This window comes from Leishmania infantum, chromosome 22 (assembly GCF_000002875.2).
Source record: "Leishmania infantum JPCM5 genome chromosome 22".
In the NCBI taxonomy this organism is placed as follows: Eukaryota; Euglenozoa; class Kinetoplastea; order Trypanosomatida; family Trypanosomatidae; genus Leishmania; species Leishmania infantum.
Window position 1 is genome coordinate 85,593 of NC_009406.2, and position 25,215 is coordinate 110,807.

Genomic DNA, 25,215 nt, shown 5'->3' on the forward strand with positions numbered 1-25,215 from the left:
CTACACCACGCCGTAGATCGTGGCGGTGGTGCCGAAGCAAATGATCGTGACGCCGCAGATGAGGAGGACGATGGCACCAAAGTAGTTGTAGTAGCCGACCTTTTTCAGCTCGTAGCCGCCGCTGTAGATAAAGAAGAGCGCCGGAAAGACGAAGGCGATGAAGCCGCCGGTGAAAGAGCCGAGCAGGCCAAACACGGTGTTTACATTCGGGATGAATAGGCCACACAGCAGCGAGACGAGGCTGAGGAAGGTGCACAGAACGGCGTTCTTCCACCAGGCAACGGTGTGCAAATCCCAGCCGATGAGGTGGTGAACTGAGTCGCGGGAGGGCAGAATGTGCAGCGCGAAGGCAACGCAGAGCTTCACAACAAGGCCAACGTAGGCGACGGCAAAGTAGTAGTCCGTCAACGGACGGTACATGCGCAGCAGCGAGGACCCGACCTTGTCGCCAAAGTCGCAGTAGCCGAAGAAGCCGGTCACCCAGTAAAAGACGGTGCAGATGAGCATGCTGACAAGAACCTGCAACTCGAAGAAGCGAACGCTGGGCTTGGGGGTTTCGTTGAACACCTGGTACGCGTTCGACTGGCACAGAAATGCGAAGACGAACTGGCCGAGTCCTTGAATGGCTCGATTGCCCGTGTTGAACAAGCGCAGGCCCTTGCTGGTGATGCCCTCCTTCAGGCCGTGGGTGGCGGAGTGGATGACGACGCAGACGACAAAGTACAAAACGAAGACAACGCCGAAGAGAGAGACGTAGCGGAGCGAGTTGATCTGCCGCGGCAGCGAGAGAGGCAGCATCAGCAGCAGAAACGTGACTGAAGTGAGCACGCGTTGGAAGCTCACACTCCGGTAGTAGCCCTGAACGCGATCGTCATTGAGAAAGGCGTGCCACAGGTCGTTGATGCAGATTACGTAGGCGATGCACGCGCCCATGCATTTGATGAACATGATCACCGCCGTGAAGATGTCTCCGCCGCGCCCAAAGAGAATGCGCGCTGTCAGCTCGTAGCTCCTAATGCCCGTCTTGCCGTAGACTATAGCGAGGAGGCGCACCGAGTACACCGTCAGCAGATAAATCACAATAAGGTAGATTGTGCCCATGACGATGCCGGACGTGTCGAAGGCGTAGGGTAAGCCAAGAATACCAGCGCCGAGACTGCTGCCAGCGAGGTTGAAGACGCCGCTAGCGAAACCGCCCGGCGGGATTACGCGGCGCATCAGGCGCACGAGAAACATCGGCTGCTGCTTGGGCACCTCCACCTCTGCGTTGCATTCTGTCACGAGTTCATGCACCTGGTCAAAGGTTTCATGCATTTCCTTCTCTTCCTTGCAGATGGTCGCATCGATCTCGGCAGCGGCGCGGTTATCGCCGCTCGCTGGGGTCGACGACTGAGTCTCCTCCTTGTAACGCTGACGGCCGCCGTCCTGCATCACGGTGTAGTCGGGGTTGTGGGACATGGTTTGGTCACGTGCGCGTACGTGAATGTGAGGAAACAGAGGAAAGGGGGGAAGAGGGAACCGCGACAAAAAAAAAAGAACCGCCACGGAGCCGGTGGACGAAGTGGTCGGGCGCGCCTATGCGTGTATACGTTTGCGACTGTGCGAACGAGAGGAAGATGAGATGGGGGGGGAACGGCAGATTTCTTTCCTAAGCGAAAACGAAACCGCGAAGCGTGAAAAAAAAAAGAACGAAAAGGGAGAAAAGGGAGCGGAGGGCTTATCTGCGCGTACGTGTATGTAGGTGTTTAGGTGGTACATGTGGGAAACGCGGTGGGGTGTGCAGGTGAAGTAGAGGGGCAGCAGTGGCAGTAATAGCGTGCATGGGGAGAGAGGCAGAGATGGCCGCAGTGCACAGCTCATGCTATGAAGCACGGAAGTCGTCAAGTTTTCTATATACAAGAAGATGCTTGCCGAACGCCATGGCGAGCCTCGCCGAGTGGCGCACAGGAGACCGGAATGCATGGCTCTACTCCCACAGCACGAGAAGCGGGACTGGAGTGACCAGGAAGGGGACGTTAGGCGTGCGAGAGAGAGAGACGAGGATCAAGCGCTCGCCCGCTCACCCATGTCGGCCGACCGTCACACCGACACACAGGACGGATACAAGCTCATGTGTCCCCTCCTCCTTTCCAAACAGCACGGCTGCCTCGTAGTGGCACACTTTCTTTTCGCTTTAACGGATCTGAGGAGCTGAGATTCTTCGAAAAGTTGAGTTTCTGTGTAGAAGAGATGGAAAGGGGAGTGGTAGAGGGAAGGGGGGGGATTCGAAGAAATACACGATAAACCCAACGTGTTCCGCTTCTGTGAACAGAAAAGCGAACCATCACGCCAGTGTCATGCATCTTTCTTTCCATCTGTTTTGCGTGCGTGCGCGCATCTGTTGAGCGTTCCTCCCTTTTTTCATCGGGGAACGGTGAGGAGAGGGAGATCCGAACGCTGTTCTGTGTCGTACAAACCTAAAACGGCGCCAGAGCGACACAAGAACCGGGGAACACACGCCCCTCCCCCAACTCCCTCCCTCCCCTCTGCACACACGACGGTACAGGTGGGTATGCATCTACGCACTGTGCGCACATACTTCAGAGCAGAGGAAGAGTGAGCGAAAGAAGACACCCACGCCATTCGACAAAAAGGAAAAAAAAAAGAAACGGAAGAATCTGAGCTGGACTATCCTGGGCGGCGCAGAGGACGCCGCACGCGCACCAACCGACAACCACACAAGCGCATACGCCATCGCCTCAGTTCCCTCGCGCGGTGCCTGAACGTTTGTGCGCCGGCTTGCGTCTCTATTTCCGTGTGAGCTGTCTAGCTCTGTGTGTGCGTGGCTATGCGTACACCGCAGCTCTCCGAGGAAGCGCAAGAGGGAGTTGGGAAGCAAACAAAAAAAAAGAAATAAGACATCAAACCAACAAGATGAGAGGAGGGCGTGAGTAGACGCGATCTGCTCATGGCGGCGAGGATCGCGCCATGGACGGCTGTGGCGCCGCGTCGTCGGCAAACGTGAGATGCTTGCCTGCCGCCTTGGGGCGCTCGTCGACAGCGGCCACTGACGGCGGTGGTGTAGCCGCCTCCGAAAGACGTGAGGGTGGTAGACAGCCGTTCTCACCGTCCTCTGGGATCGGCGAAGGAATTTCAGTTGTCGCCACGTTATCCGTGGTGGGCTCGGTCTCGGTGGCGCTGCTCACCTCTCCCTCAGCGTGGCAGCGGGGAGCACTGTTGCCGCCAAGGGTGCCGGAGTTGAGCGCAGTGACGCCGCTCGCAGTCTTCTTATCAGCCTGTGATAAGTGCGCGGGCGTTACTGCGAGCGCAGACGGCGGCGATGCGACGGCCCCCTCCTCATCTATGCTCAGGCAAACCGGAGGGGCTGCTGCATTGCCGTCCTCCATTGGCAAAGGCTGCGCCGGCGTATCTTCGCACTCTGTGTAAGGCATCGCTTGCGGGGGCTGCTTGTGGCTCAACGTCTCCTGCTCGTGCACTGATGGCGTGGCTGCGCCCTTCTCTGCACACGCGGGGCCAATGGCGCGGTCAAACCCCGTAAGCGTCTCGTCACTCACGCCTGTCACATCAGCCTCAACACAAAAGGTGCTGCCGGATACATCAACGCTGCCGTCAGCCCCCCCGAGAAGCGCGTCCGCGGGGCTGGCGAGGTCGTCTTGGAGTGCAACCGTCGCCGAGACACGAGCGGCACTTTCAACGTCTGCGTCCTCATTGAGATCGATCACGCTCGTAGCATCCGCGGTGACTTCCTTCCGTGCCTGCTTCTCAAGGCGGTAGCGTTTTGCCGCCGGTGATAGCGAGGCAGCTTGGCCGAAGCGCATCTCTGTCGGAACGCTTGATGCATCGGGTTCGGTCTGCTGCTGTGCTCCCTGTTCGTGACGCTGTGACTGTATACCGGGCAGCAGAACACCGTGCTCCTCAGTCGAATGAGCTGACATGGCCGCTCAGCCGATGCTCTCTGGCGCGCAACCGGAAAGATGAAACACAGCAGAGAGCAGGGAGGCACAAGGAGGCAACCGCACGCAGCGTGTCTTTGTCTGAGTTTTAGGTCTCGACGTTTCTCAGGCGGAGTAGTGAGGGCGGGGTGGGGTGCTTGTGAGTGCGACTCGATACCGTTGCGGGGGCGACCGGTAAGGAAAGGCGTGGGGGGGGAGGGAGGGAGGGAGGGGGAGGCAACAGAATTGTGAAACGGCCTTTCTGAGCACGACCGGCGAAAACGCCAAACCCAACGTGCAGAGGAGGGATGAGTTGATGTTGGTGGCGCAGCAACGAAGAAGGAGATGAATGACGTTTGCCGCTGCTTAGGATGTCAGCATACGTGGACGAGGCAGCGCAGGGGAGGAGCGTGAGGAGGACGTGACGGGTGTTGGATGGCGGAAAAGTGGGCCGCGAGGCAAGACTCACATGGGTGAGGCCAGGCAGAGCCAAACGCAATCGTGCGGCAGCAGAGGATACGGCGGATGCGGTCCTTGAGGTCTCGGCCACGTCGCATTGGTGGGGGTTTTGGATTGCGCATTCGTGGTGGCAGTACGCATGCGGAGACAAACACGCGAAGAACAGGATCGAAGAAGAAGCAAGAGAGTGAGAGGCACGCACACCAGCATGGAAAGACTCTGCGCCCCCGCTCCCTGTCCCTCCTTTCCATCGTGACGAAACCCAGGTAGCGGGGGGGGAGGGGGAGGATGCACACAACCGAGGAAAAACAGCAGAAAAGGAACAATGAAGCGAAGAAACAAGCAAAAAAAAACGAAAATGAGGCACATCAACACCACAAAAAGGCAGGAAGGTGGGAAGGGGTGGGGCTGAGGAGCCCGGGTAGGAAAAAAGGACGATGAGAGTGCTGAGGGGAGGAGGGGAAGAAAGAGCAACATAGATCGATTCATATATATATATAGGTGTGCGTGCAATTTATATCTGCAGATGCATACATGTAGATATTATATGGAAATAGGCGAGAGACGCAAAGACAAGGCGTGCATTGTACACGGTAGCAACGATATACAAACATATATGCGTACGTATGCATATTCAAAAAACCGACGGAACAAAAAGGCAGGGGAAGATACGAGTATATTCTTTTTGTCTCCCCCAGGTGTCATCACTGCGAGCGCTGCGGTAGCGAGGCGCCATCCGTGACGGTTCGACGCCCCATGCGCGAGGTCTTCTTCCTGCGCGCGGAAGCGTCTCTTCGATGCGTCACGCGCTCCTTCCGCCAGCAACCGCCCGCCTATCTCGCTGGTCGGAGCGCGAATCCGAGGCAACGTATAATCTCGAAACGATGGCAGAGAGGCACTTTGGACGGTTTGCACCGACGGCGGAGAGAGACGGGTCGGATGCCTCCTCGGGCGGGGACAGGAATGGGTCGGGCAGTCCAAACGGCTCGCAGAGAAACATGGAGTGGGAGGCGGCGAAGGAGACCTTGGCAGCGCTGGCATCGGCAATTCCGTGACGACGTTGTTCTTCTTCCAGACCCGGGCAACACCACAGACTTTCGGGGGAACTCCTCGCAGCGGTGGCCACGCACCCACAGCGCGGCTTTTACACGATCGCCGACCTCGTTGGATGCGGGTGAGGTGCACCGTGAGCGGTACACGCTCCACATCTTACCGCACCGCAAAGGTGGCGTTCGTGCGCAGAACGCGCAAGTGGGTGATGGCGTCCCGCACGTGGCCACGCGCAGCAGAGGACTAGTGCATACACGGAAAGTGACCCAGCACCCTCCCCCCACCACCACCCTGGTCACGTCTCTCTCTACGGCCTCTATGCCGTAACCTTCGCCGCAGAAGCCGACCTCAAGAAGCAGTTTCGCAGGCGCGTGGCTCCCCACATAGCGGGGCACTGGACGGACCGCGGCACCACGTTGGGGTGGCCAGCTTCGCTACGGAGATACGAATAAGCAATAACACACGAAGCGGGACCGGATCGCAGACAAGCGAGCCGCATGCCTCGGTCACTATAAAGGAAACAGAAAGGGAGGAACACCGGTCAGCGAGCAGATGTGCGCACACGCGCACTCACGCATTCCATGGAGGACCTGCCTCTTTCTGGAGGCAAGCGAGGAAGGCAGCGCGAGTAACCGGCTCGGCTCAAAGGAACCGCACGAGTTAGAGCAGCACGAGGGGCAGCAGTGGTATACCCCCCATCTACTCCTCCCCTCTTGAAGACGGAGACGCACGCGAGGGCAAAGGCAAAAAAAAAGAGTGTGGCCTTCGCCCCTATCTCATTCTTCGATGCTCTCTTCCTTGCTGAGAGTACCCGGTGCAGAGTGCAAGGTTGCACGCAGAGCTTACCTCCGTCATGCTCGCGCAGGTTTGCCATCATGAGCTCGATGAGGTCGGGCGGACGTAGTAGCTGCGCAGCTTCTCTAGCTGCTCCACACCTAGCCCAAGCTCTTTCTCCATGTACGCGTTTACCGAGCCATACCTCTTGCACACCTCGCCAAAGCACAGCTCCAGGAAGAAGGCTTGGGCGCGGAACAGTATGTTGACAGCATCCTTCGAGATGATGCAGTTGCCCACTCTCACCGTTTCGCACGATGGCGGCACGCAGCACCGGTTCGTCAGCATGAAATCCTCCATCACAGCTTCTGCGGGCACGTCCAGAGCGGTCAAGAGGAGCGCGGCGGCCACGCCGGTGCGGTCCTTGCCAGCTGTGCAGTGGAACAAGACCGGCTGCCCTTTTGCTTCCCTGAGAAAAACGTCGAAGAAGTTCTTGTAGACGTCCTTGAAGTCGATGAGAAAGGTTGTTGAGATTCGCCGAAGCAGCGCCTCTGCAGATGGCCCGTCCAGCGACGGCTTCGTCAACACGTGCTCGGTAATGAAGCAGGTTTCGATCGGGATCGGGAAGTACGTGACACCCGCGAACGCGTACGGCGAGCGAGCCTTTTCCTCCGCACCACGAAAGTCGATGATGTACTTGAGCCACAGCTTCTCCAAGAGCATCTTCTTGCCCTCAGGCGTGACGTCACCAACGTTGTCGGAGCGGTAGATGTGCTTGTACTTGACGACGTGCTTGCCATCCCGTGTATGGTAACCGCCGAGGTCGCGGCAGTTCTGCAGCCCCTCGACTTCGACGATACGCTTGTGGGCGGGCATGAGTCCAGCATACCAGAGCTCGGCAGCGGGCCGCGATGCGACGCTATGCAGAAGGCGAGAAGGCGGGAGGACGGTGCGCGTGCGTGTGTGCGCGATGGTGAATGAGAGACGCTACGAGGGAGCTCCGGGTTCCCACCTCAGCCCACACAGAAGACCCACACCCGCCGGGAAGCACGAACACAAACCCACGCACAGCGCAACTCCGTTGCGCGCGGCAGCAAGGCTGTTGCTAAGTGATAGCGGCTGCGTATGCGTACACCTGCACGCCGACCCTCCGCCACCACACCACAGTAACCACAAGCACGCCGGCGGCCGGGGCACGAGAGTCAGACGGATACAGACAGACAGAGAGAGATGGTGTTCCGCCCGGTTTCTCAGGTGAAAAGCCAAGGCGACGACAATCAGCGGCAGGACAGAAATGGAACGCCGGCGAATCGATGGCGAATGCAACGGAGGAAACCCAAAATGTATATGTGAACACAAAACTGAAAAGCACGAGTCGTGCGATGCGTGGCGTCTGCGCGGAGAAGCGAGGGCGAGCGCTGGAGTAGGGGCCAGGCGACGTTAATGAGCCGAATGTCGTGTGCTATGGGGGCTCTCAAGTGGAGGTGGTGCGCGGGAGTATCACCACTGTCGTGCTGCTCTCAGGTGTGGCCTCCAATGGGGCAGAGAGGGCGTGGGGTTCAAGAAAGAAGTCCTCGTTTTCGCCGCCGTCCATGCGACGTGTGCGTGTGTGCACGTGTGGACGGCAGCGATGAGTTGGAAAGGTACGAGAGAAGGAGGAGAGGTGACGATTAGGAAGCAACAAACGCGTGCAACAAAGAGAGGCGTGGTACACGGCTAGACAGGTACGAGGATTCGGAACGCTGCACACCTGCGCAAACGCATACGCACACACCATGGGCGATGAGTGCTGCTCCGTCATGGCGGCATGTACGGGTGGCTTGCGCGATCCGTTGCGGGCCATCCGAATGCCCACGACATCGCACACGCTCGCCACCACCACGACCCGACGAACGCCTGACGGTGTCTGCATGGGCGCGCGATACCGTATCGGCGGTCACGGAGGGTGGGAAGCCGGGAATGGTTGAGAGCTGCATCGTGCTTTTCACCTCCCACGCACAGAACCCCTTACGGAGTGTTACCACTCGCGAGGGGAGAGGACCAAACGAAGTGTGATTTCGCAGGGCCACCATGAAGCTCTGAGGTACGGGGTACACCTTTACGTGTGTGTGCGCGTGCGTGCGTGCCTGCCTGTGTCTTGGTCGCCTCCACTCCAGAGCCGACTCGGCTTGTACTGCTGGCCATGTTCTCCTTCCGGCCTCTGTGCCGCCTTGCTCGCTGTTCGCTTTCCTTGGTCCGTTGATACGTTAAAAACTCAACCACGCACAGACACACAACGGTGAGAACGCCGCACTACAATGAACAGAGAAGCCTCTAGAGTTGTTTTCAAGCATGCATCCGGCATTGCTGGCGCCTGCCTCTCTCTCCGCCTCCCTTTTTGTGGCAGGATGCATGACTGCGCTGCTGGTGGCCACTCGTGTTCGCGTCCCGCTTCCGGATGCGTGTGGCCTCACCAAAGCACGGGAGTGACAGCTACACACGCACATATACAGAGAAGTGAGCCAGTAAGCCAACCAACGAGAGCAAAATGCCGTCGACATCCACACAGGGTGAGGCAGTCACCAATACCCAAACGCATACCCGTACGAAAAACAGATGCGGCCGTGCTTTGAGCGGCCCCCCTGTCCCTCCCCACACTACGCCCACCGCCGCACACGCACAGAGCCGGCGAGGAAGCGGAATTGGAGGTGGGGCAGGAAGGGCCGTCGGGAGGCCTGCGGAGCGGGTCGGGAAACCGGCACCCGAGGAGTGCGCAGGAGTCAATAGAAGCCCAGTCAAAACTCCTTCGCACTTCGATGTGCTACACGGTTGTCCTCCTCCCACTCCGCGCACAGACACGCATCTCTCGCCGGCCAGCTCCGAAGCTATTCTGCACATATGCGTGTGCTTGTGTGTGTCTGAGTGCCCCCACCCTTGCTTCCTCTGCCTGCCCGCATACGCGCGCGCGAGAGCATGAGCTTGAGCTTGCGCAGAGAAAGCGACAGCGAACGAAAAAAGGCGGGCGAGCGGTTTATGTCTCAAGAACGCCCCCGCCCCCCCCCCCGCTCTATCCCCTCCGCCCTCCGCCTCCCCCTTTGTCGGCACTGCAGTGGAGAACAAGTAGACTGACGAAGTAGTAGCAATGACGGAAAAAGACGCACGGAGACCAATACACGAGGCAGCGCCTGCACAGCACGCGCGTGCCGCATCACGCCATGGACCGCCTTTCTTTCCTGACTTCCCACCTAGCGCTGCGCGATGCGTGTTGCTCTGCCTGCCGTCGCGATCTTCGGTGTTTCAATGGAGGAGACAGAGCGGGAGAGGGCAGAACGCCGCGAAGCGCGAGAGAAGAGGGCGCACCCATTCTCATAACGCCCAGAATCGTGCGCGAAACCGCACGAATCCATGAGACCAGCACCAGCAGCGATTATGGCGTCGATCACCCGCCCCGCCAGCACCCATAGAGAGGCAGCTAAGATAAACAAACCGAAGGGCAACCAAAGAGGAAGGAAAGAGAAGGAGTGCCACGAGGGCAGAGCGACGGAGAGCGCTCCATCCATCCCGACAGATACCCGACACACAGAGAAAGAGAGAGGGCACTTGTCTGGGAGGACACACACGCACACACGAGAACAGCTAGGTGCCCTACACACCAATTACAGAAATCATACACCTCTACGCACATCTTCGCACACACGTGAAGGGGCCGCCGTGCAGGCGAGCCGCTCATTTCTTCTTCTTTGGCGACGCAGACGCACGACGAGAGCGTGAAGTGGACAACTTCTTATGAAGCACCTCATCACGGTAGCGCTGGTGGTCAGCGTTGATGTATGCCGGATCGTAGCCGGTGCTTCCAGTGCCCATCTCCAGGTGCTTCGCGCCGCTGCCGCTACCGTTGCTGTTACCCTTCGAGTGCTTCATCGCCTTGATCATCTTCACTACGCCTAACTTGTCACCCACCACGTACGCGATGCCGCCACAGATGGCGAGCAAGGTGAAGTACGTGAGGACCGTGCGAGGGTCCGTGCCGAGGGGGTCCTCAAGCATAACCGTAGAGTTGAAGGCCGTGATGAAGTACGTCTGGTTCGTTGCCGAATCCTGTACATAGAGGCCGAGCACCATGTTGAATTCGCCGCTTTCGAGGTGGACGTCCGGGGTGAAGGTGTACTGTATGCTGACCGTCTCCGACTTCTTTACCTCGCGCGCCTGGCGGACCACGGAAAAGTTCTGAATAGTCGTGTGGTACTGCTGCGGAGGCTGCAGGAGGCCAACCACGAGGAACACCACCTGTGAGGCTTCGTTGCCGTTGTTTTGAAAGGCAATCACTACATTTGCCTTCGATCCTGCATGGAAGGAAGGGAAGGATTGCGACGACGCGTTAAGGAACAAGACGCGGCTCACGTAAGGCGCACGGTCCGCACCGGCCTCCGACTCCGCATACATGTCATCCGCCTCCTCGCCACTGACGTAAATCGCGTTGCTGTCTTCCGCTGGCACCACCTCCGCCACGACGATGCTCGCGATAAGCAGCGCCACAAAGGCGAGGACGAACAGCTTGCGCAGTGCACCCGACATGTTCGTGCGGTTCTCGTCTCGACTGGTCTTCTGTGTAGTGTTGTTCGTTGGGTGGCGTGCTTCCTCTACCGCTCCCCCTTCCACGCCGTCAGACTTCCAGTGATGAAGGACTGAGAGTGAACGAAAGGGAAAGGGCTGAAGGCGACACAAGCGACAACCGCAAACACACACACACAACAACAAAACAAGGGCTCAAAAAACGGAACAAGTCTTCCCTTCCTGAACGAGAATGAGCCCGTGGCGTAGACACGATGAGCTTCCGATGTGCTTTCTTCTTCTGATCGTCCGATCGTTGCTGGTTGTGCGCGTGTGCATGAGTGGGGGGGGGGGCTTAGAGAGAGGGGGAGGGGGAAGTGCTGAGAGAGGGAGCGGTTGCGAGATTCATGGGGCGCGTTCGATGCCAAGGAGAGACGGGATGTAAAGGGGGGGTGGCGGTTGACGGCGCTGGGGAGTGCGAGTGGCATCAAAAACACGCTAGAGCACCGAGCATGGGAGCACATTGCTGTGCTGTGCTCAACCTCTGCCCTGACAGAGAGATATCAGACTGACAAACGCACACACATAGCGGCAGTGTCAGCGTTGGAGCGGCTGCCAAGTCGGCATTCCGGTCTCGTGCATCGGTTCCTCTCGCGCCTGGTGCTCCACCATGTACTCAGGGAGAGCACGGACACATCCATGCGGGGGCGCATCGCTCAGCGGAGTGTTTGTGTGCAGGGAGCTGGGGTCCGCAAAAGAGAAGGAGTATGCCGAGGACACATCCAGTTGTTGGAGAGCCTATCGTGTTGCTCGGAGTTTCTGTGCTGCTCTTCGTTTTTTATTTATCCAGCGCGCGTGTGATGACGCCCATCCACGACCCCACCACCACCTTAGCGCGTGTCTCCTCTCGCCCACCTCCGTCTTCATCATCGGATACCGACGGAAAGCTAGGGTGAGGAGAGCGGGAGCAGAAACGAGGGACGAGACGGAGGCGAAAACGACGGATGGGGGGGGGGGAGAGTAGTGTAGTGGTTGCGGTGGTAGTGAGGCGGGAGAGTGAGGAAAAGGGAGAGGACGAAAAGGCGGGCACCGAACAACGACGGCACAGACAGAGGCACGCGTGCGCCGAGGACCCGGTGCGATGCCGGCCAACAACACAAGGACAGAGCAAGTGTTCGGAGAGAGGCTGTGCGTGGGGGCGAGGGGGGGCACCGGCGGAGCAGAGGCGACCAAAACAGCAAAGCCAGATAACAGCGCCACATACCCCCTCCCCTGCCCTAACTTTCCATTTGCCCCTGAGGAGAGACACAAAGCCGGAAAGGAGGCGGCGGCAGCGTCGTACGTGCGAGTCGGCAGGACGGTTTGCACTCTTCCGATCATCGTGCTCCGTGGTGCACCTTTGCAAGACGGCGTTCATTGCCAGCGGCGGAACAGCAAGACAAAACCAGTGCCCACGATGGAGCTCCACGCCCACGCAGTTACATCAGTTTCTTGCCCCCGCCTTGAGTCTTGCGATCCAGCGAGTTGGAGATGATCTTGTTGGTGTGCAGGTACCGCCACGAACAGCGATCAATGCAGTGCACCTCGTCCTTGGTGAGCTCTGCATCCTTGTACAGGTCCTTGCAGCACAAATTAAAGCACTCCTCCCGCAAGGAGCTCATCATCGTCTCTATGCGGAACGACTCTTGCTTGACGCCCAAATTCATTGCTGCTACTGCTCACACACGTGCACACACGCCAAGCTGACGACACCCTCCAGCGTGGGGAGAACAGAAGAAATTATATCGGGCACGTAGGGGGAAGGGGGGCGCCCACACCGACAGCAGCGATAACGGCAACGGCAACGAGCAAACGCGAGCGTGCGTGCGAGTGTGCGCGCGTATGTTTGCGGCGTGTGTAGAGGACGAGGACGGAGAGAGAAGAGGGTGGTTGGGGAGAGATGAGCAGCATCAACAGAGGAGTTGGTGAAAGAGAGCATAACAGGGGAACAACGCCGAAAAAAAAAGGCGCACCATACCGCGTCATAACGGCCAAAGGCCAAGCCAAGGCTGATGCCGACGGGAGCAGAGAGGAAGAGACGCTGGGAGGCAGGCAGGATCAGGAATGAGGGAAGGCGTCAGAGACGCACATATTTAGCAGCAAAAGACAGCGAGCGACCGTTTTGGCGGAGGGCACTTGCGCAAGTGGCTCCAACCGCTCAGCTCGTTTTCTCTTCTAGGCCACTCATGCTCATACTGAGATCCCCGTCCCCCCTCCACACACGCACGCCTTCCAGACCTTCTCAGCGCTCACAGAGCTTGACAGTTCTTATGCGGGCGGCGTGCGTAGCTGTGGCTTGGTTTACTTATCGACGCATACCGCGCGTGAACGCGGCCGGATGCAAGTCCTCCACAGAGAAAAAAGAGGTCGAATGCCTTCCACTCCATTTTCCTTCCTCTTAGCTCCCCTCCTCGCCGGGTGTGTAGGCAAGGCATGCTGTTAGTGGAGAGCACGCCGACAACATCGTCGCTGAGGCGTCCGTGACGAAGAGAGAGAGAGAGTCAGCTGCTGAGGAATGTTTCTTTAGACATCTACCTTCCTGTTAAAGCCCCCGTCGTGAGCGTCCCTGAAGACGGCGCAGTCAGATGCGACAGGGGAAACACAAGAGGAGACGAAGATGAGCAAAACATCGATAGGGAACGGCATGTAACTTGGCAACGAGAACTGGAACAAGAACAGAAGACACACACACAGGGAAAGATGAAAGGGGGCGGTGGTGGGCGTGAAGAGATGCATTTGAAGAATAGGATGCCGCTGCTGGAGGGTTAGGGGGAGGGGTGTAGGCGCAGCGTCGGCAGTGCCATGAGATGCGTTCTCACAAGTACCACTTATGCTGGTGTACACGAAGTGAAGTGGCGAAAGGATTAAGGAGGGGTGCGATTCAACGCAGCGATGATTATATCTGCAGATAGGTGGACAAGACAAGAGAGGGGGTCTGGCAAACCGTACATACACCGGTCACACATCAACGGGCTTCTTCCACAATTCCTGTACATCCGATGTCTATCCAAACGGTCACCTAGAAACGCGTTCATTACCTTTGGACCCCCCTCCAATCCGCACGACCTGAACCCAATCCCCCTCTACCTGCTCCTCATCTCCCTCCCCTCCCTCCCCTACTTCTCTACCGTTTCTCCGTTTACTATTATTATTTTGCAGCATTCAAACATTCTCCATCGTTTGTGTGCGCGCGTCTTGCGTCCTTCGCGTTCACTGGTCTGCTTTTTTGCTCTTTGTGGACATGCACTTCAGCACCACCGTCACCGCCTTATATATATATTGGGGTCATCCTCATTGTGTTGCCACGGTAAGAACGGTTATCCTTAACTGACTCCACGCAACCCCCTCACTCCCCCCCCCTCACCCACGAGAGAGGAAAAAAGAACACAACGCACCGACACGAGCAGAAAGACATAACGAGGCCAGATGTAGGAGAGGGAGTGACGCATGGTTCCTCCGACACCACGATCGCGAGCCCGAGGACGCGAAGCGGTGTCCGTGCAACGACAGTCAAGCGCGCACACACACTACACTAAAGGGTATCCTGGTAGCATCCGCAGACTGCTGCATCGGCATCACCCTCGTTGCTACTCCGCGCTTTCTCCTGTTTTCCGAGCGTCGCTGTTTTCAGTCACACGTGCATCGCCACTGCTTCACCTCACCCAACAGCAACAAACCAAGCCAGTGAGAGAGCCTGATGTAGGCCTGAATGCGTGTGCGTGTTTGCGCCCACACAGCGCATTATGTGGTCACACCGTACACTGAGCGTGCACACCGCCCTCTGTCTTGCCACATGTCCTCTTCACGGCTGGCCCGTAAGGAGTGCAACTGGCCACTGCACCTGTCTCCGTTCATTCAAAGGAAATACGCAGTCAATTTCGCGTCGCCAAGCAGTCCTGGGAAGGTGGAGAACAGCTCATTCTAAATCCGGCTAATACTCTTACGCATGCACAGACGCAGGTTGATATATTTTGAATGCACAGGAGACTCGCCAGCATGGAGATGGACTTCCCCTGCACAATTATCGGTGCCAGGAGCTGGCTCAGCGACGCCTCTGTGGACGCGACCAGAGCGCCGTTTGCGCCAACAACGCCGCTACCGATGCAGCCGATACCGCACAGCGGCGATGCCACAAGGCCATGTGCTGTGCTGGAGAAAGCATTAGGCCGAACAAAACCGGTGGCCAGCGGACTGAAGCACGCATTCAGGTGTCGCTGCGTGAAGCTGCGACCCATGTAGTAGACAGAGCGGCGCATGTGACCGCGACAACCTCCCAGAGATGAAAAATGAACAGAGAACAATCTGTGAAGAGGGGGTGGGGTGGGGATAGAGGTAGAGGGCGTCGACGAGAGGCAGCCCGAGATGATGCTTTATGTGTACGTCTTCGTTGGTATGAGGCACAGCACGGCAAGGGAGGAAAAAGGGAGGAGAGCTGTAAAGGGTTAGCCCCGCAGCACACGCAGTATGAAGTCACTGCAACTGCCGTTCATAAGACGTGTGAGCATGTTCGTGCGCGAGGAATGACCAGGGGGGGGAGATGGCACAGTCGGTAGCGGCCGTGTCGGCCCGAGAGAGGAGGGGGAGGAGACAGAGGAGGTGAGTGCAGGAGGAGGCAACAGGGTTGCATATACATTGTGTGCCTCGATGTGAGCCAATACAAAAGTGATGGCCAGACCAGCTGTAATACATACATGTGAAAAGGGTGGCACTTGGTTCGTGCAAAAGCCGCAAGAGAGAGAGCAGTCAGACGGTTGGGAGAAGGGACGCACACACTCGGCGCACCGATTTACACGCGCACGTACCGTTTTTATCGTTACCTGCAATCCATCGAGCCGCAGATTTCTTCAGGAAAGTAGAACGCGAAAGCCGGCACGCACGTCCCTCTGCGTCCTCTGCCCGTCCAGGCCCTTTAGCGTAACGTAGGGCGGTCGCCAGTTGGTAAATAAAATGAAAACCTTGTCGATGTTGCTCGTTGCGTGCGTGCGTGTGCGCGCGCTTCCAATGGATTCTACTCTTCCTCCAGCGGCCTCTGCAGCGAAGTGACAGAAAGACAGGGAGGGGAGGGGAGGGGGGGAGGGGGGCTGGCGGAGTGCGGCGATGTGATGAGCGCGCTGTAGCCGTCGGGAACGGGACAGAGAAAGGAAAGCCACCACACACTCCTGTATGAAAAGCACGTGCTCCAAGGTGAGAGCCGCCACATTAGTGACACCTGCAGATGACCACACACATACGCGCATATAGAGCGATAACACCCCCATGTTGCTGGGATAAACGCACACCCCGCGCAGGGTGGGAGGGGGACGAGGCGGGCCCCGAGGAAAACACGAAACGGAACAAAGCACGAAGTACGCCTCTCCACATGTGAGCGCACCTCAGCACAACCACAACGGTGTACAAAAAGAGGAAACGTGCGGTCGGCAGTGAAGGAGAGGCACTTGAGATGAGGGGAAGGGTGGAGTAGCGGATGAGAAGTCGCCCAAACACATATACCATCACATACATGGAGCCCTTTTCCATCTCCCCTCCTCACGCCATCGTCACCCGCAGGTTGCGGGGGGTGGGGCAGACACACACACACAGAGACACACAGACAGACACACTCCCACACCTGCCATCATCACGGCAAGTCGTACTAAATGACTCCAGTGCTCTCTCACGCCCCGACAGCCGCCTCGCCTTACACCCCTCCTTCTTTCTCCCCTTCTCTCCTTCCGCCTCCTTTCTTGGCTGCTCCTCTCGTTAGTCAGCGCAAACGACACATGCTGCCATCCAGCGCCAAGTAGAGAGACGCTGGAGGATGTGGTGCTAAAGTGGGAGGACGGCGGGGCCGGCAGCACCAAGAGGGTTCGCGTGGCAGCATCAAAGGAGTGCATGCCCTTGTCACACCCATTAATGACATTCGGTCTTGTAGGATTGCGTCAAGGCTCATGTCAGTGGTGAGTCGCTTGCCGCCTGCTTCGCGTCTCCGTCGACCTCATCCTCGTTCCACTCATCATTCCACCCAGCAGGCTTTCCATCCAGGTTCTCCGAACCAATATCGGCGAATGGGTCATTGGGCACCTTGCGCGTCAGCACACCTGATGGGGGAGGCTTCAGCGCCCAAGTCGATGGCTTCTCCGACTCCGCCAGAGGCCCTATGTAGCGAATAAGAGAGGAGGAAAAGTTGTGCTTGTCTCGCTGCGCGAGGAACCACATCGGAAGCTGCTCCGCGAGATCGGTGGCACTCCCAACAGCTTTGAGTAGCATGCGACCATCGCGCGGTAGTGCACGCGTGAGCGCGCCGTCGGTGGCCGACTGCGATGACAAGAGGGCAATAAACTTGATTACTTGCCCAATATTCGTCATCCGTGGCTGCAGCACGTGCGGCGGTGGTGAGGGATCCTCTGCACGGCCAACAATCAGCTTGTCGTAGGCAAAGAACTCGTACAGCTTGAAGAGCCGTTTATGCCTCTCGAAGAACTCGCGGCGGACGAAGCGGCGCGCCTTTTCACCTGACAAGCGGCGCCTCCGCTGCTCTCTGACTAGGGCAGAGCGCAGTGCGTCCACCGCTACCGGCTGCCCGACGGGGATGGCGTCGTGAAGGAACTGTGCCATCTCAATCTCAGACATCTCTACCTCCGGCTTCGCTGGCCCCCGAGGAGACGATGTTGGGCCGAGCGGCCTCCCAACGTATGCGCCCTCCTCACCCCCCCTAGCCCCCGAAAGAGTCGCATCGGCCCTCGCCGGTTGTTGCAGCTCCTCGGCGGCGAGGCGAGGCGTGTAGATGTGATCGCCCTGCCTCATAAAGAAGAGCGAGTGTGTTTCGACAAAGGAGGAAACGGCGTCTGCGCCAGTCGTCGTATCCGGCGTCGCGTCCGCCTCTTCCACCGGTCCATAGGTGCGCAGCAGCGCTTCTTTCAAGTCTTCCGGAAGCGCTGCGTAGAGGTCGGCGGGAAGCTGAGGGCCATTGTCCGCCAAAATGCGCTGCAAGTGCACCATAACTCGCGGTACCGGCGATGTCTCCAGCGTCAACGAGGAGGGCTGCTCCGACGCCGGCAAGAAGGCCCACGGCCGCACTCGCGAGGAGTCCAGCTGCACCTCCCACAAGTGTCGTAGTCGGTCGAGGAGGAGGACGCTAACGCGGAGATCGCCCCCCTCGACGAGACCGTAGAACACCTCGATTTCGCGCACGAGGTCCGCCGGCACGCAGTTGCGCAAGTGCACCATATGAAGGCCCTTCACCAGCCCTAAATGCTTCAGGCGATCCTCTGCTGCCCCTTTCTGCAGGGCCTCGGTGAGCTTGCGGCCCAGTCGTGTGGGGTCGTGGTGACTGGCTGCGCTCTCCGGTGGCGGTGCATCTGACGTGTACGAGCGCACCCCAGCCTGCAGCAGCAGCGGCTCTGGCCGCAGAAGACGGACAAAGATGGCCATCGGTGAGGTGCCGAACGCGCGCACGTCGACGAACTGCGGTGGCAACTGCTGGAAAGCGTGCCGCACGTCCTCCAGCGATGGGGCTTCGCAACCGAACAAGGTCGCCGACATGTTTGCCATGAGCGCTGCATCCATCAGGTACGATAGTGGCACGTGGTACTGCGATGGCAGTACCGCGCTGAGCCACAGCTGAAGTCTGCTGTGCTGCGCACGTGCCAGAGCGTGGTCGGGGGACAAGCACCGCGCTGGTGGCGCCGGCGTCGTGCAGGGCTTCGCCCAACGCAGCCGCACGTACAGCGACATTGGATGATACCAGAACACCTCCTCATACTGGTGAAAGAACCTCTTCAGCTGTATGGGGGAGACAAGTGACCAATGCCGCAGTGCCTTGCAGAGTTCTGTCACTGTCGGCGTCGCCGATGAGAAGCCAAGCGAGGTGGCCATCTGGGTGCCTGCCATGTGCTGCGCGATGGTCAGCAGCCCAATGACGCGGAGCCCGAGCGTCTTGTCCTCGTTCGAACGGAACGGCAACGCCGCGTCATTCGACATGGCCACGTGCACACGACCGGGTAGCTGCACCTCGATGAACGCCTCAGGGTGCCACCGGATAAACTGAGCGAGCCCACCGCCTACATTGCCGAGACGCTCGAGGTGCTCATCACCTATCATACTTGCCAGCTTTGAGATGGGTATCGGTCCAGTCGACCGAAGTAACGAGCGAAGGTAAGCGATGAATCGATCGTCGACAGTCGAGCCGGCGAACGTTTGCCTGACGGAATTGAGGCGACACGACATCATGAGCGGTTCGCCACGGCAAGAGAACTGAAGGCGCGCGGCGCTGCCGCCGAGCAGTAATGCCGGATGACGCCGCGTTTGAGCTATCGCCGGCACGCCAGGGGTGGAGCCGCGGAGGCGACCCAGGGCCTTTCCGTGCCGTCCAACTGGTGCATCGGGAGTGGCGGTATAGGTGGCGCCGTTTGATGTTGCAGCGACGCAGTGATACGCCAGCGAGCGTAGTGCCCCAGTGCGTGCAGGGAGCATCGGGGAGAAGTGGGCGAGGTGGGAGGTGGGGGAAGCTCGGATGGGCGCCCTCTTGTCATTTCGTATCGCGGACTCCCTTCAGTATGGCCGCGTCCGTTCAAGGAGCTAGCTGTCCTTTACCACCCCAATACACTCCCCGCCAGCTCCGCAAGCAGAACAGCGAGGGAAGCACAAGAGTGCACAAACACCAAACCGATGAAGCGCCGGCAGTTCTGGCGGAACGGAAGCAACCACAGAGGGAGAAGAGGAAGAGGTAGAGGAGGTGGAGAGAAGAGGAGAGGCTCAAGACCTCCATAGCCATGGAAAGTTTGGCCTCCTCCACCCACAGTACCCAAAGCCAAAACGCTAGGGTCGCGATTGCCGTTGCAAGAGGCGGAGAGTGCAGGGGGTGGGGGTGGCGTTACTACTGTGGCGGTAAGGGCGGTAATGATCAGAGAGAAAGAAAAGCCACCATGTGCACTTGTGCCAATGTACAAGGGTGTGCGAGAGGGAGGCGCAGGTCGTCGCGCGCACTTGCCCCGCATATCCAGGATGGAGGCGAAAGGAAGAAACAAGCGCTGTGGATGCACGTCTACGTGCCTGTGTCTGTGAGTGTGTGGGCCAGCACCACCCCGTCGAAGAGGGAGGAGGGGTGGAGCTCGTCCCCATGGCGGAGGTCTACACTATGTCTTTCGTGGATGTGGGGAGGGCGGGGGAAAGTGTGAGATGCACACACGCACACACACGCATATAAATCTCCAGCTCTCACACGCAGAGGCACATGACCTGCTTCCACAAAAAAGAAAGCAAGATGCCGTCACACACCGAGAGAGAGAGAGAGACAGAGGTCCTGAGTAGGTAACCCCACAGAGAATACTACAACACACAACACCTGCTTCACCGCCATCCTTCAATAGCTCTATCGTTTCAGGAAGACAAGAGCACCAAACAACCCTACCACCCGCTCCTCCAAAAGAAAAGGGAAGACACGCACACGCACACACAAACATCAGCTCAGCAAGCGACGACTGGCTTTCGGGGGGAGGGGTAAGGGCGGTGATGAGTGTGTGCCGAACGCCAGTGCAACGGCCCTGCATAGGTGCAGGAGTCCAACCTGCAGGAGATGGAAGGCCTTATCTAGCGTCTTTGCGGACGTAGTCTTGGGCGAGGTAGAAGAGGCTTTGCCCCATTGCCATCCCAAACCCGACACGAAGGGACCCCCAGCCAATGTTGAGTCGACTGTTAGCCCATGTCCAGGCCGCCTTCGGGTGGTGGTGATGCAGCTCAGCCCATGTTCGCAGCCGCGCGGCAAGGCGCGACGCCGGCGAGTTCGATGCGCGTGCGGTTCCCTGTACGCAGTCCGCCACCTCGGCGCCTGTGAATGAGCTGCCACCGTGCCTCCAACGGCGCTCTGCAGCCGAAGCCGTAGAGCTGGAAGAGGCGGATGCCGAGCACGGGTGCTCCGTCTCGCCCAGCTCCGGTACGCCGTGCCGATCGGTGTAGCTCTTTCCATGTCTATACGTGTAGTAGAACTGCGTGAAGAACGACTTTAGCAGCGGGATGTAGCCGAGCGGGATGGCACCAGCTGGCGTACCGTACACGATGGAGCGGACATAGTTGAAAGGCGAGCTCAGAATAGAGGCGAGAACTGCCGCTATCAGGTTTGAGATGAACGCGGACGCACCGCACTCTAGTGTGGGGCCCGCCAGTACTGCATCGTGTCCTACGCTCACCGTTTCATTCGCTTTCAGATCGTCGAATGCGGGCTTTTCCAGAGTCGATGCACCAACATCGGCTCTGGATCGCCTGCTGGCATTGGTAGCACGCGCGCTTGCTCCCACCAGCAGCTGTGGCGATGACAATGCCGACGACGGCGTTCTGAAAAGGGCGTACAGAGCACCTACTTTCTCATCGAAGAAGCGCTTCCAGGCAGAGGCGCGCCGCGATGTCTCGTAAACGACGCCGAAGACGCTGTCCCGCACCATTGTCGTGAAGCAGCCGCGGAAGAAAATCAGGCATCCACCCTCGCCGTACATGTGGAGGGCCGTGCGCAGAAACGTGACGCCGCGCTCGTTCGTGTTCCACATTCGAAACTTGACGGCCTGTAGCGCGTTGAGGCTGAACCCGTTGATGGAGCCGGCTGCGAGCCCGATCAGCATCGAGTTCAGCTGCGGCGACGTGTCCCACTGACACGCGGCTGGACCAAAGCGCTCGATCGAGATCCGCATGCTGTCCTGCCAGAAAATGTAGGATGCCCCCACCAGTGTGCGATACACCACAGCGTTCATGAACCCTTGAAAGGGGCGCTCGAAATTCCGCTTATCGAGAAAGCGCTGCCGCCGAAACTTGACCCGCACGTAGAGGGCGCGGTCGATCGGGTTGAAGAGAATCGCCTGCGACGCGCCACTCAGAAGCGCCGGCCCGGCCGAGTAACAGAAATTATCCTTGTCATGCTCGTCGCGTACGGCGTCGACCTCACGGAAGCCGGCTTCTTTGACAGAGCATGTGAGCGCGGATGACGCGCCCATGATTACTCCTCAACGCCAACACAAAGAAAGAACGGAGGAAACACAACACGCGAAGGAAAAGAGGCAGAAGGCCACGCGAGCGCACGTCCCTCCCCTCATGAGACTCAAAGGGCACCGTCTTTTCCGCTTGTTGTTTTGCGTGCTTGCTGCTTTCCTCTTAGTGAGTGTGCGCGCTGTGACGTCACGCCCTCCGTGTGCACCGGGTCAGCCTCTCCGCATCATGCGCACAAGAGGCAAGCACGCGAAGATCCATTAGAAAACGAGCAAGAAGAGCAGGGGACCATAGCAGAGAAGTTCTGAAGGACGGCATCCTACTCGGGGGGCGTTTGCATACGTTGGGAGTTACGCCTCACCTACAACGTCGAGCTTCGGGAACGGGGCGGGCCCAGCACCAGCACCAGCACCCAGAAGAAGGAGGGGGCGCTGACCCGAACTTTCAGATCTGCTCCGCAGTCCGCTGTTGTTGAACCCCTTCGAGAGCTGAGCATGAAGCGCAGCTCAAGGGAGGGGGGATGCCGGAGGGAGCATATGCGGTGGCCACAGCGGTCGGTCGGCTTCTTGCCATGGCAGCGCGTACGAACAGCACCAAAACGAGAACGCCAGGCCTCCAGTGGGAGCTTACAGAGCAACTTGAAATCAAGGGGCACCGAGCCACTGTGACTGAGCATGTTGTGCAACCGCCTACCGCACACCTCAACCTCAGCTGGGGTCCAAGCATGGGCTTTGCTTACGCGCTTGTGTCTACGACTACGACTGGCTGCAGAGCCTCTTTCCTTGTCACGTTTTTGTTTACCTTATGCGCGTCAAGTGCGTGTTTCACCTGTTCCATTTCTTCCACTTCCTCTCCGCGCGCTCTCGCCCCCCTTCTCTTTTCCGCACATTCCTAGGTCCGGCAGTGTTGCTTCTACGTCCATGCTGCTGCTGCTTCGCTACGCCCACACACATGCACATCGTCACGGTAAGCACCATAAGCTGGGTGCCGACTCAAAGCCGCTCGCGAGAGCGGTTCAGGGGTACCACGCAACAGCATGAACGGAACCCTACCCCTCCCGCTTCCTTCCCTCAGATGAAAAGCCAGGGGTGGGGGAGGGGGCGCGGAGCATCAAACATGCAGACCCTCCCTCTCTCCTGTGCCTGCGCGTGCTCAAGCCTTTCTCAATGCTCCTTCGCTCTCGTCCGTTTCAGCATCTGACGAAATGGCAACTCGAGGCCAGCACACACATACACACTCTTCTATCCGACGCACGAGCCGAGAGAGACATACAGACGCTCGCGCAGACGCATCGTCGCGAACGCGTGACGCACCCACCCACCTGTGTATACAGGCCATTTTCCGCTACCAAAAAGGACAACCAAAGCCCGCGGCATCGGACATGCAAACACGACGCAGTTCCGCTTGCGCACCGCTTGTGTCATTCAACGGCGGCCACCACGGCGCGATCGGCGATCGTTGTACTGGCCCTTGTGGTCGTTGCGGGCCCGCTTGCGGTCCGGCGCGTTCTGGCTGCTGCTGCGTTTCTTTCCTGCCTCTGCAGTGGGCTGCACACCGGGAGGCGGAGGCATGGCACCGCGAGGAGCCCCGCGGTCCCGCTTCGCGGCAGGGATGGTGTTCGGGCCGCGCGTCCAGCTTTCCTTGATCTCCCCCAGAGGGAGACGCTTGGCAGCGAAGGCCTCGGTGATCGTTTTGATGTTGTTCAGACTGGCCACAGCGTTCGCGCTTGCCCCGTCCGCCTGCTTGCTCTGCGCCGCCTTCTTCACAGCGAACACGACTTGCTTGTACACGTCTGCCGCTGCCTGTGCGGCCGAGGTAGCACTCGCGTTGAAGGAGGCGTCATTCAGCTGCTGCAGCGCCTCGGCAGACCGCTTGCGCGCCAGCGCGACCGCGGCGAACAGGAGGGCCTCCACCGTGATGAGGTTTGCCGTGGTGAGGGTGCCACGCATGTCAGACATCAGAGAAACCACTTGGCGGTAGACGTAGGGGTACAGCTTCTCGGCGGCCTCCGCTGTGGCGATGCGACTGGCTAGCAGCACCACCTTCGCCGTGTTGACACTTCCGTCACTCGATGCGTCGATATCGCGAGACGTGATGCCGGCAGCCTCCAGCGCGGGGTACAGGTCGAACTCGACAGAGTTGCTGACGAAGCGACCGATGATAGCAACGGCCTCAACGTGGCGGTCGTCGTTCAGCCTGTGAGCCTTCACGTACCACTCGAGAAGGGGAAGGTTGCCTTTGTCTTGGTTGATGGGCAGGTGCGCCGTCACGCGTGCCAACTGAGCAAACTCGCGAACGTCGACGGTGCTTAGCACACGCTGCAGCAGCGGCTCGGCATAGAGCTGAGTCTCCTCTGTCCAGTGCTTGCGCTGGCTGGGAGCCATGATGAGACGCGTCAGGCGCGACAGCGCCATGTGCCGCTCCTTCTGCACCTGCTCCTCGTCGTCCTCCTCCCGATCGAGGCTCAGCCAGTGCAGCAGCTTCGCCAGCACCGAGCGAAAGGCGCTGCTTGTCAGCGAGTCCAGCGACTTTGATGCAGCCTGCCGAACGCTTTCCGGGAACGCGTCGCGGTCAACCATTACCTGCATGAGCACATCCGCCCCCTCACGAGCCAGATACTCCCAGTTCTTGTCAACCACCGAGACAGGGCCCAGGCCGGCAAACGCCTGAACCGCAGCCGTGAGCAGCTGCGGCGTGTTGTCGGCCCCGCCAACGATCTTCACGAGGGATGTCACCACCTTGCGTAGGGCGTTGTTGTCACGCACAGCAGCCACGTGCTGTCCCACAAACTCGAGAAAGCGCACCCTCAGCAGGATCGGCGTCTCAACAGACTCCGCTGCCTGCACGAGCTCCAGTACCTGTGGAAGATAGTGGTTCACCAGGGCGCCATTCACGGAGAGAATCGACTGCAGTTGGCTGTAAACCTCCGTTGTAGACCCCACCACTGGCACAGGAGCGGCTGGCTCCGCGGCACGTGCCGTGGCAGTCTCGTCTGCTGCCGCTAACGATGCCTCCACGACCGGCGCCGTCGAGTTCTCCTCGCAGCCTTCATGCACCGCTTCCTCCGCAGCGGGCGACGTCTTCGACGCTGCCTTCCTCTTGGGGGCCATTTCGGCAGCACCGCACAGACACTCAGGTGACCTGTTCGCCTAGACTCTAGTACAGAGAGGAGCACGTGCGCGTCTCCCTGAAAGCACCAAATAACAGAAGCGCTGGTTCCTGCCTGCGTGTATGTGACCAGCGGGCGAGTCTATCGTTGAGGAGGGGCGGCGGCGGCGGCGGCGGGGGGAGGGAGAGGGGGGAATGGTTGACCGATAACGCCGCGGGCGTGTGACAAGGCAGAGAGCAAGCCTAAAGCCAACACAAGGGGCGCGTGGGAGAAAGTGGGGAAATTCGATGCACGCGCGTAACAACCGTAATGCGCGCCTCGAAGCCAATGTGACCAAACCGGCAACGAAAACCCACGTGCGCGTTCGCAGCG

At 59.0% G+C, this 25,215-nt stretch overlaps 9 protein-coding genes across 9 annotated transcripts; all 9 read right to left on the reverse strand.

Annotated features, from left to right (window-relative positions):
- On the reverse strand, positions 1 to 1,458 carry AAT22 (putative amino acid permease; the record flags this gene model as incomplete). The annotated part of the gene is made up of 1 exon (XM_001465504.1): positions 1 to 1,458. The coding sequence occupies one exon, from the start codon at positions 1,456 to 1,458 to the stop codon at positions 1 to 3; it is 1,458 nt and encodes a 485-aa protein (XP_001465541.1).
- Positions 1,459 to 2,945: 1,487 nt separating this feature from the next.
- Positions 2,946 to 3,935, reverse strand: LINJ_22_0110 (hypothetical protein, unknown function; the record flags this gene model as incomplete). The annotated part of the gene is made up of 1 exon (XM_001465505.1): positions 2,946 to 3,935. One exon carries the CDS (start codon positions 3,933 to 3,935, stop codon positions 2,946 to 2,948), a length of 990 nt encoding a protein of 329 aa, XP_001465542.1.
- A 2,379-nt stretch (positions 3,936 to 6,314) lies between these two features.
- Positions 6,315 to 7,091, reverse strand: LINJ_22_0120 (putative phosphoinositide phosphatase; the record flags this gene model as incomplete). Its single annotated transcript, XM_001465506.1, has 1 exon — positions 6,315 to 7,091. One exon carries the CDS (start codon positions 7,089 to 7,091, stop codon positions 6,315 to 6,317), a length of 777 nt encoding a protein of 258 aa, XP_001465543.1.
- Positions 7,092 to 9,920: 2,829 nt separating this feature from the next.
- LINJ_22_0130 (conserved hypothetical protein) lies at positions 9,921 to 10,769 on the reverse strand (the record flags this gene model as incomplete). Its single annotated transcript, XM_001465507.1, has 1 exon — positions 9,921 to 10,769. The coding sequence occupies one exon, from the start codon at positions 10,767 to 10,769 to the stop codon at positions 9,921 to 9,923; it is 849 nt and encodes a 282-aa protein (XP_001465544.1).
- Positions 10,770 to 12,223: 1,454 nt separating this feature from the next.
- On the reverse strand, positions 12,224 to 12,451 carry LINJ_22_0140 (conserved hypothetical protein; the record flags this gene model as incomplete). The annotated part of the gene is made up of 1 exon (XM_001465508.1): positions 12,224 to 12,451. One exon carries the CDS (start codon positions 12,449 to 12,451, stop codon positions 12,224 to 12,226), a length of 228 nt encoding a protein of 75 aa, XP_001465545.1.
- A 2,205-nt stretch (positions 12,452 to 14,656) lies between these two features.
- Positions 14,657 to 15,040, reverse strand: LINJ_22_0150 (conserved hypothetical protein; the record flags this gene model as incomplete). Its single annotated transcript, XM_001465509.1, has 1 exon — positions 14,657 to 15,040. One exon carries the CDS (start codon positions 15,038 to 15,040, stop codon positions 14,657 to 14,659), a length of 384 nt encoding a protein of 127 aa, XP_001465546.1.
- Positions 15,041 to 16,709: 1,669 nt separating this feature from the next.
- LINJ_22_0160 (conserved hypothetical protein) lies at positions 16,710 to 19,235 on the reverse strand (the record flags this gene model as incomplete). The annotated part of the gene is made up of 1 exon (XM_001465510.2): positions 16,710 to 19,235. The coding sequence occupies one exon, from the start codon at positions 19,233 to 19,235 to the stop codon at positions 16,710 to 16,712; it is 2,526 nt and encodes an 841-aa protein (XP_001465547.2).
- A 1,112-nt stretch (positions 19,236 to 20,347) lies between these two features.
- LINJ_22_0170 (conserved hypothetical protein) lies at positions 20,348 to 21,742 on the reverse strand (the record flags this gene model as incomplete). Its single annotated transcript, XM_001465511.1, has 1 exon — positions 20,348 to 21,742. One exon carries the CDS (start codon positions 21,740 to 21,742, stop codon positions 20,348 to 20,350), a length of 1,395 nt encoding a protein of 464 aa, XP_001465548.1.
- Positions 21,743 to 23,158: 1,416 nt separating this feature from the next.
- LINJ_22_0180 (conserved hypothetical protein) lies at positions 23,159 to 24,844 on the reverse strand (the record flags this gene model as incomplete). Its single annotated transcript, XM_001465512.1, has 1 exon — positions 23,159 to 24,844. The coding sequence occupies one exon, from the start codon at positions 24,842 to 24,844 to the stop codon at positions 23,159 to 23,161; it is 1,686 nt and encodes a 561-aa protein (XP_001465549.1).
- Between the last annotated feature and the right edge of the window lie 371 nt (positions 24,845 to 25,215).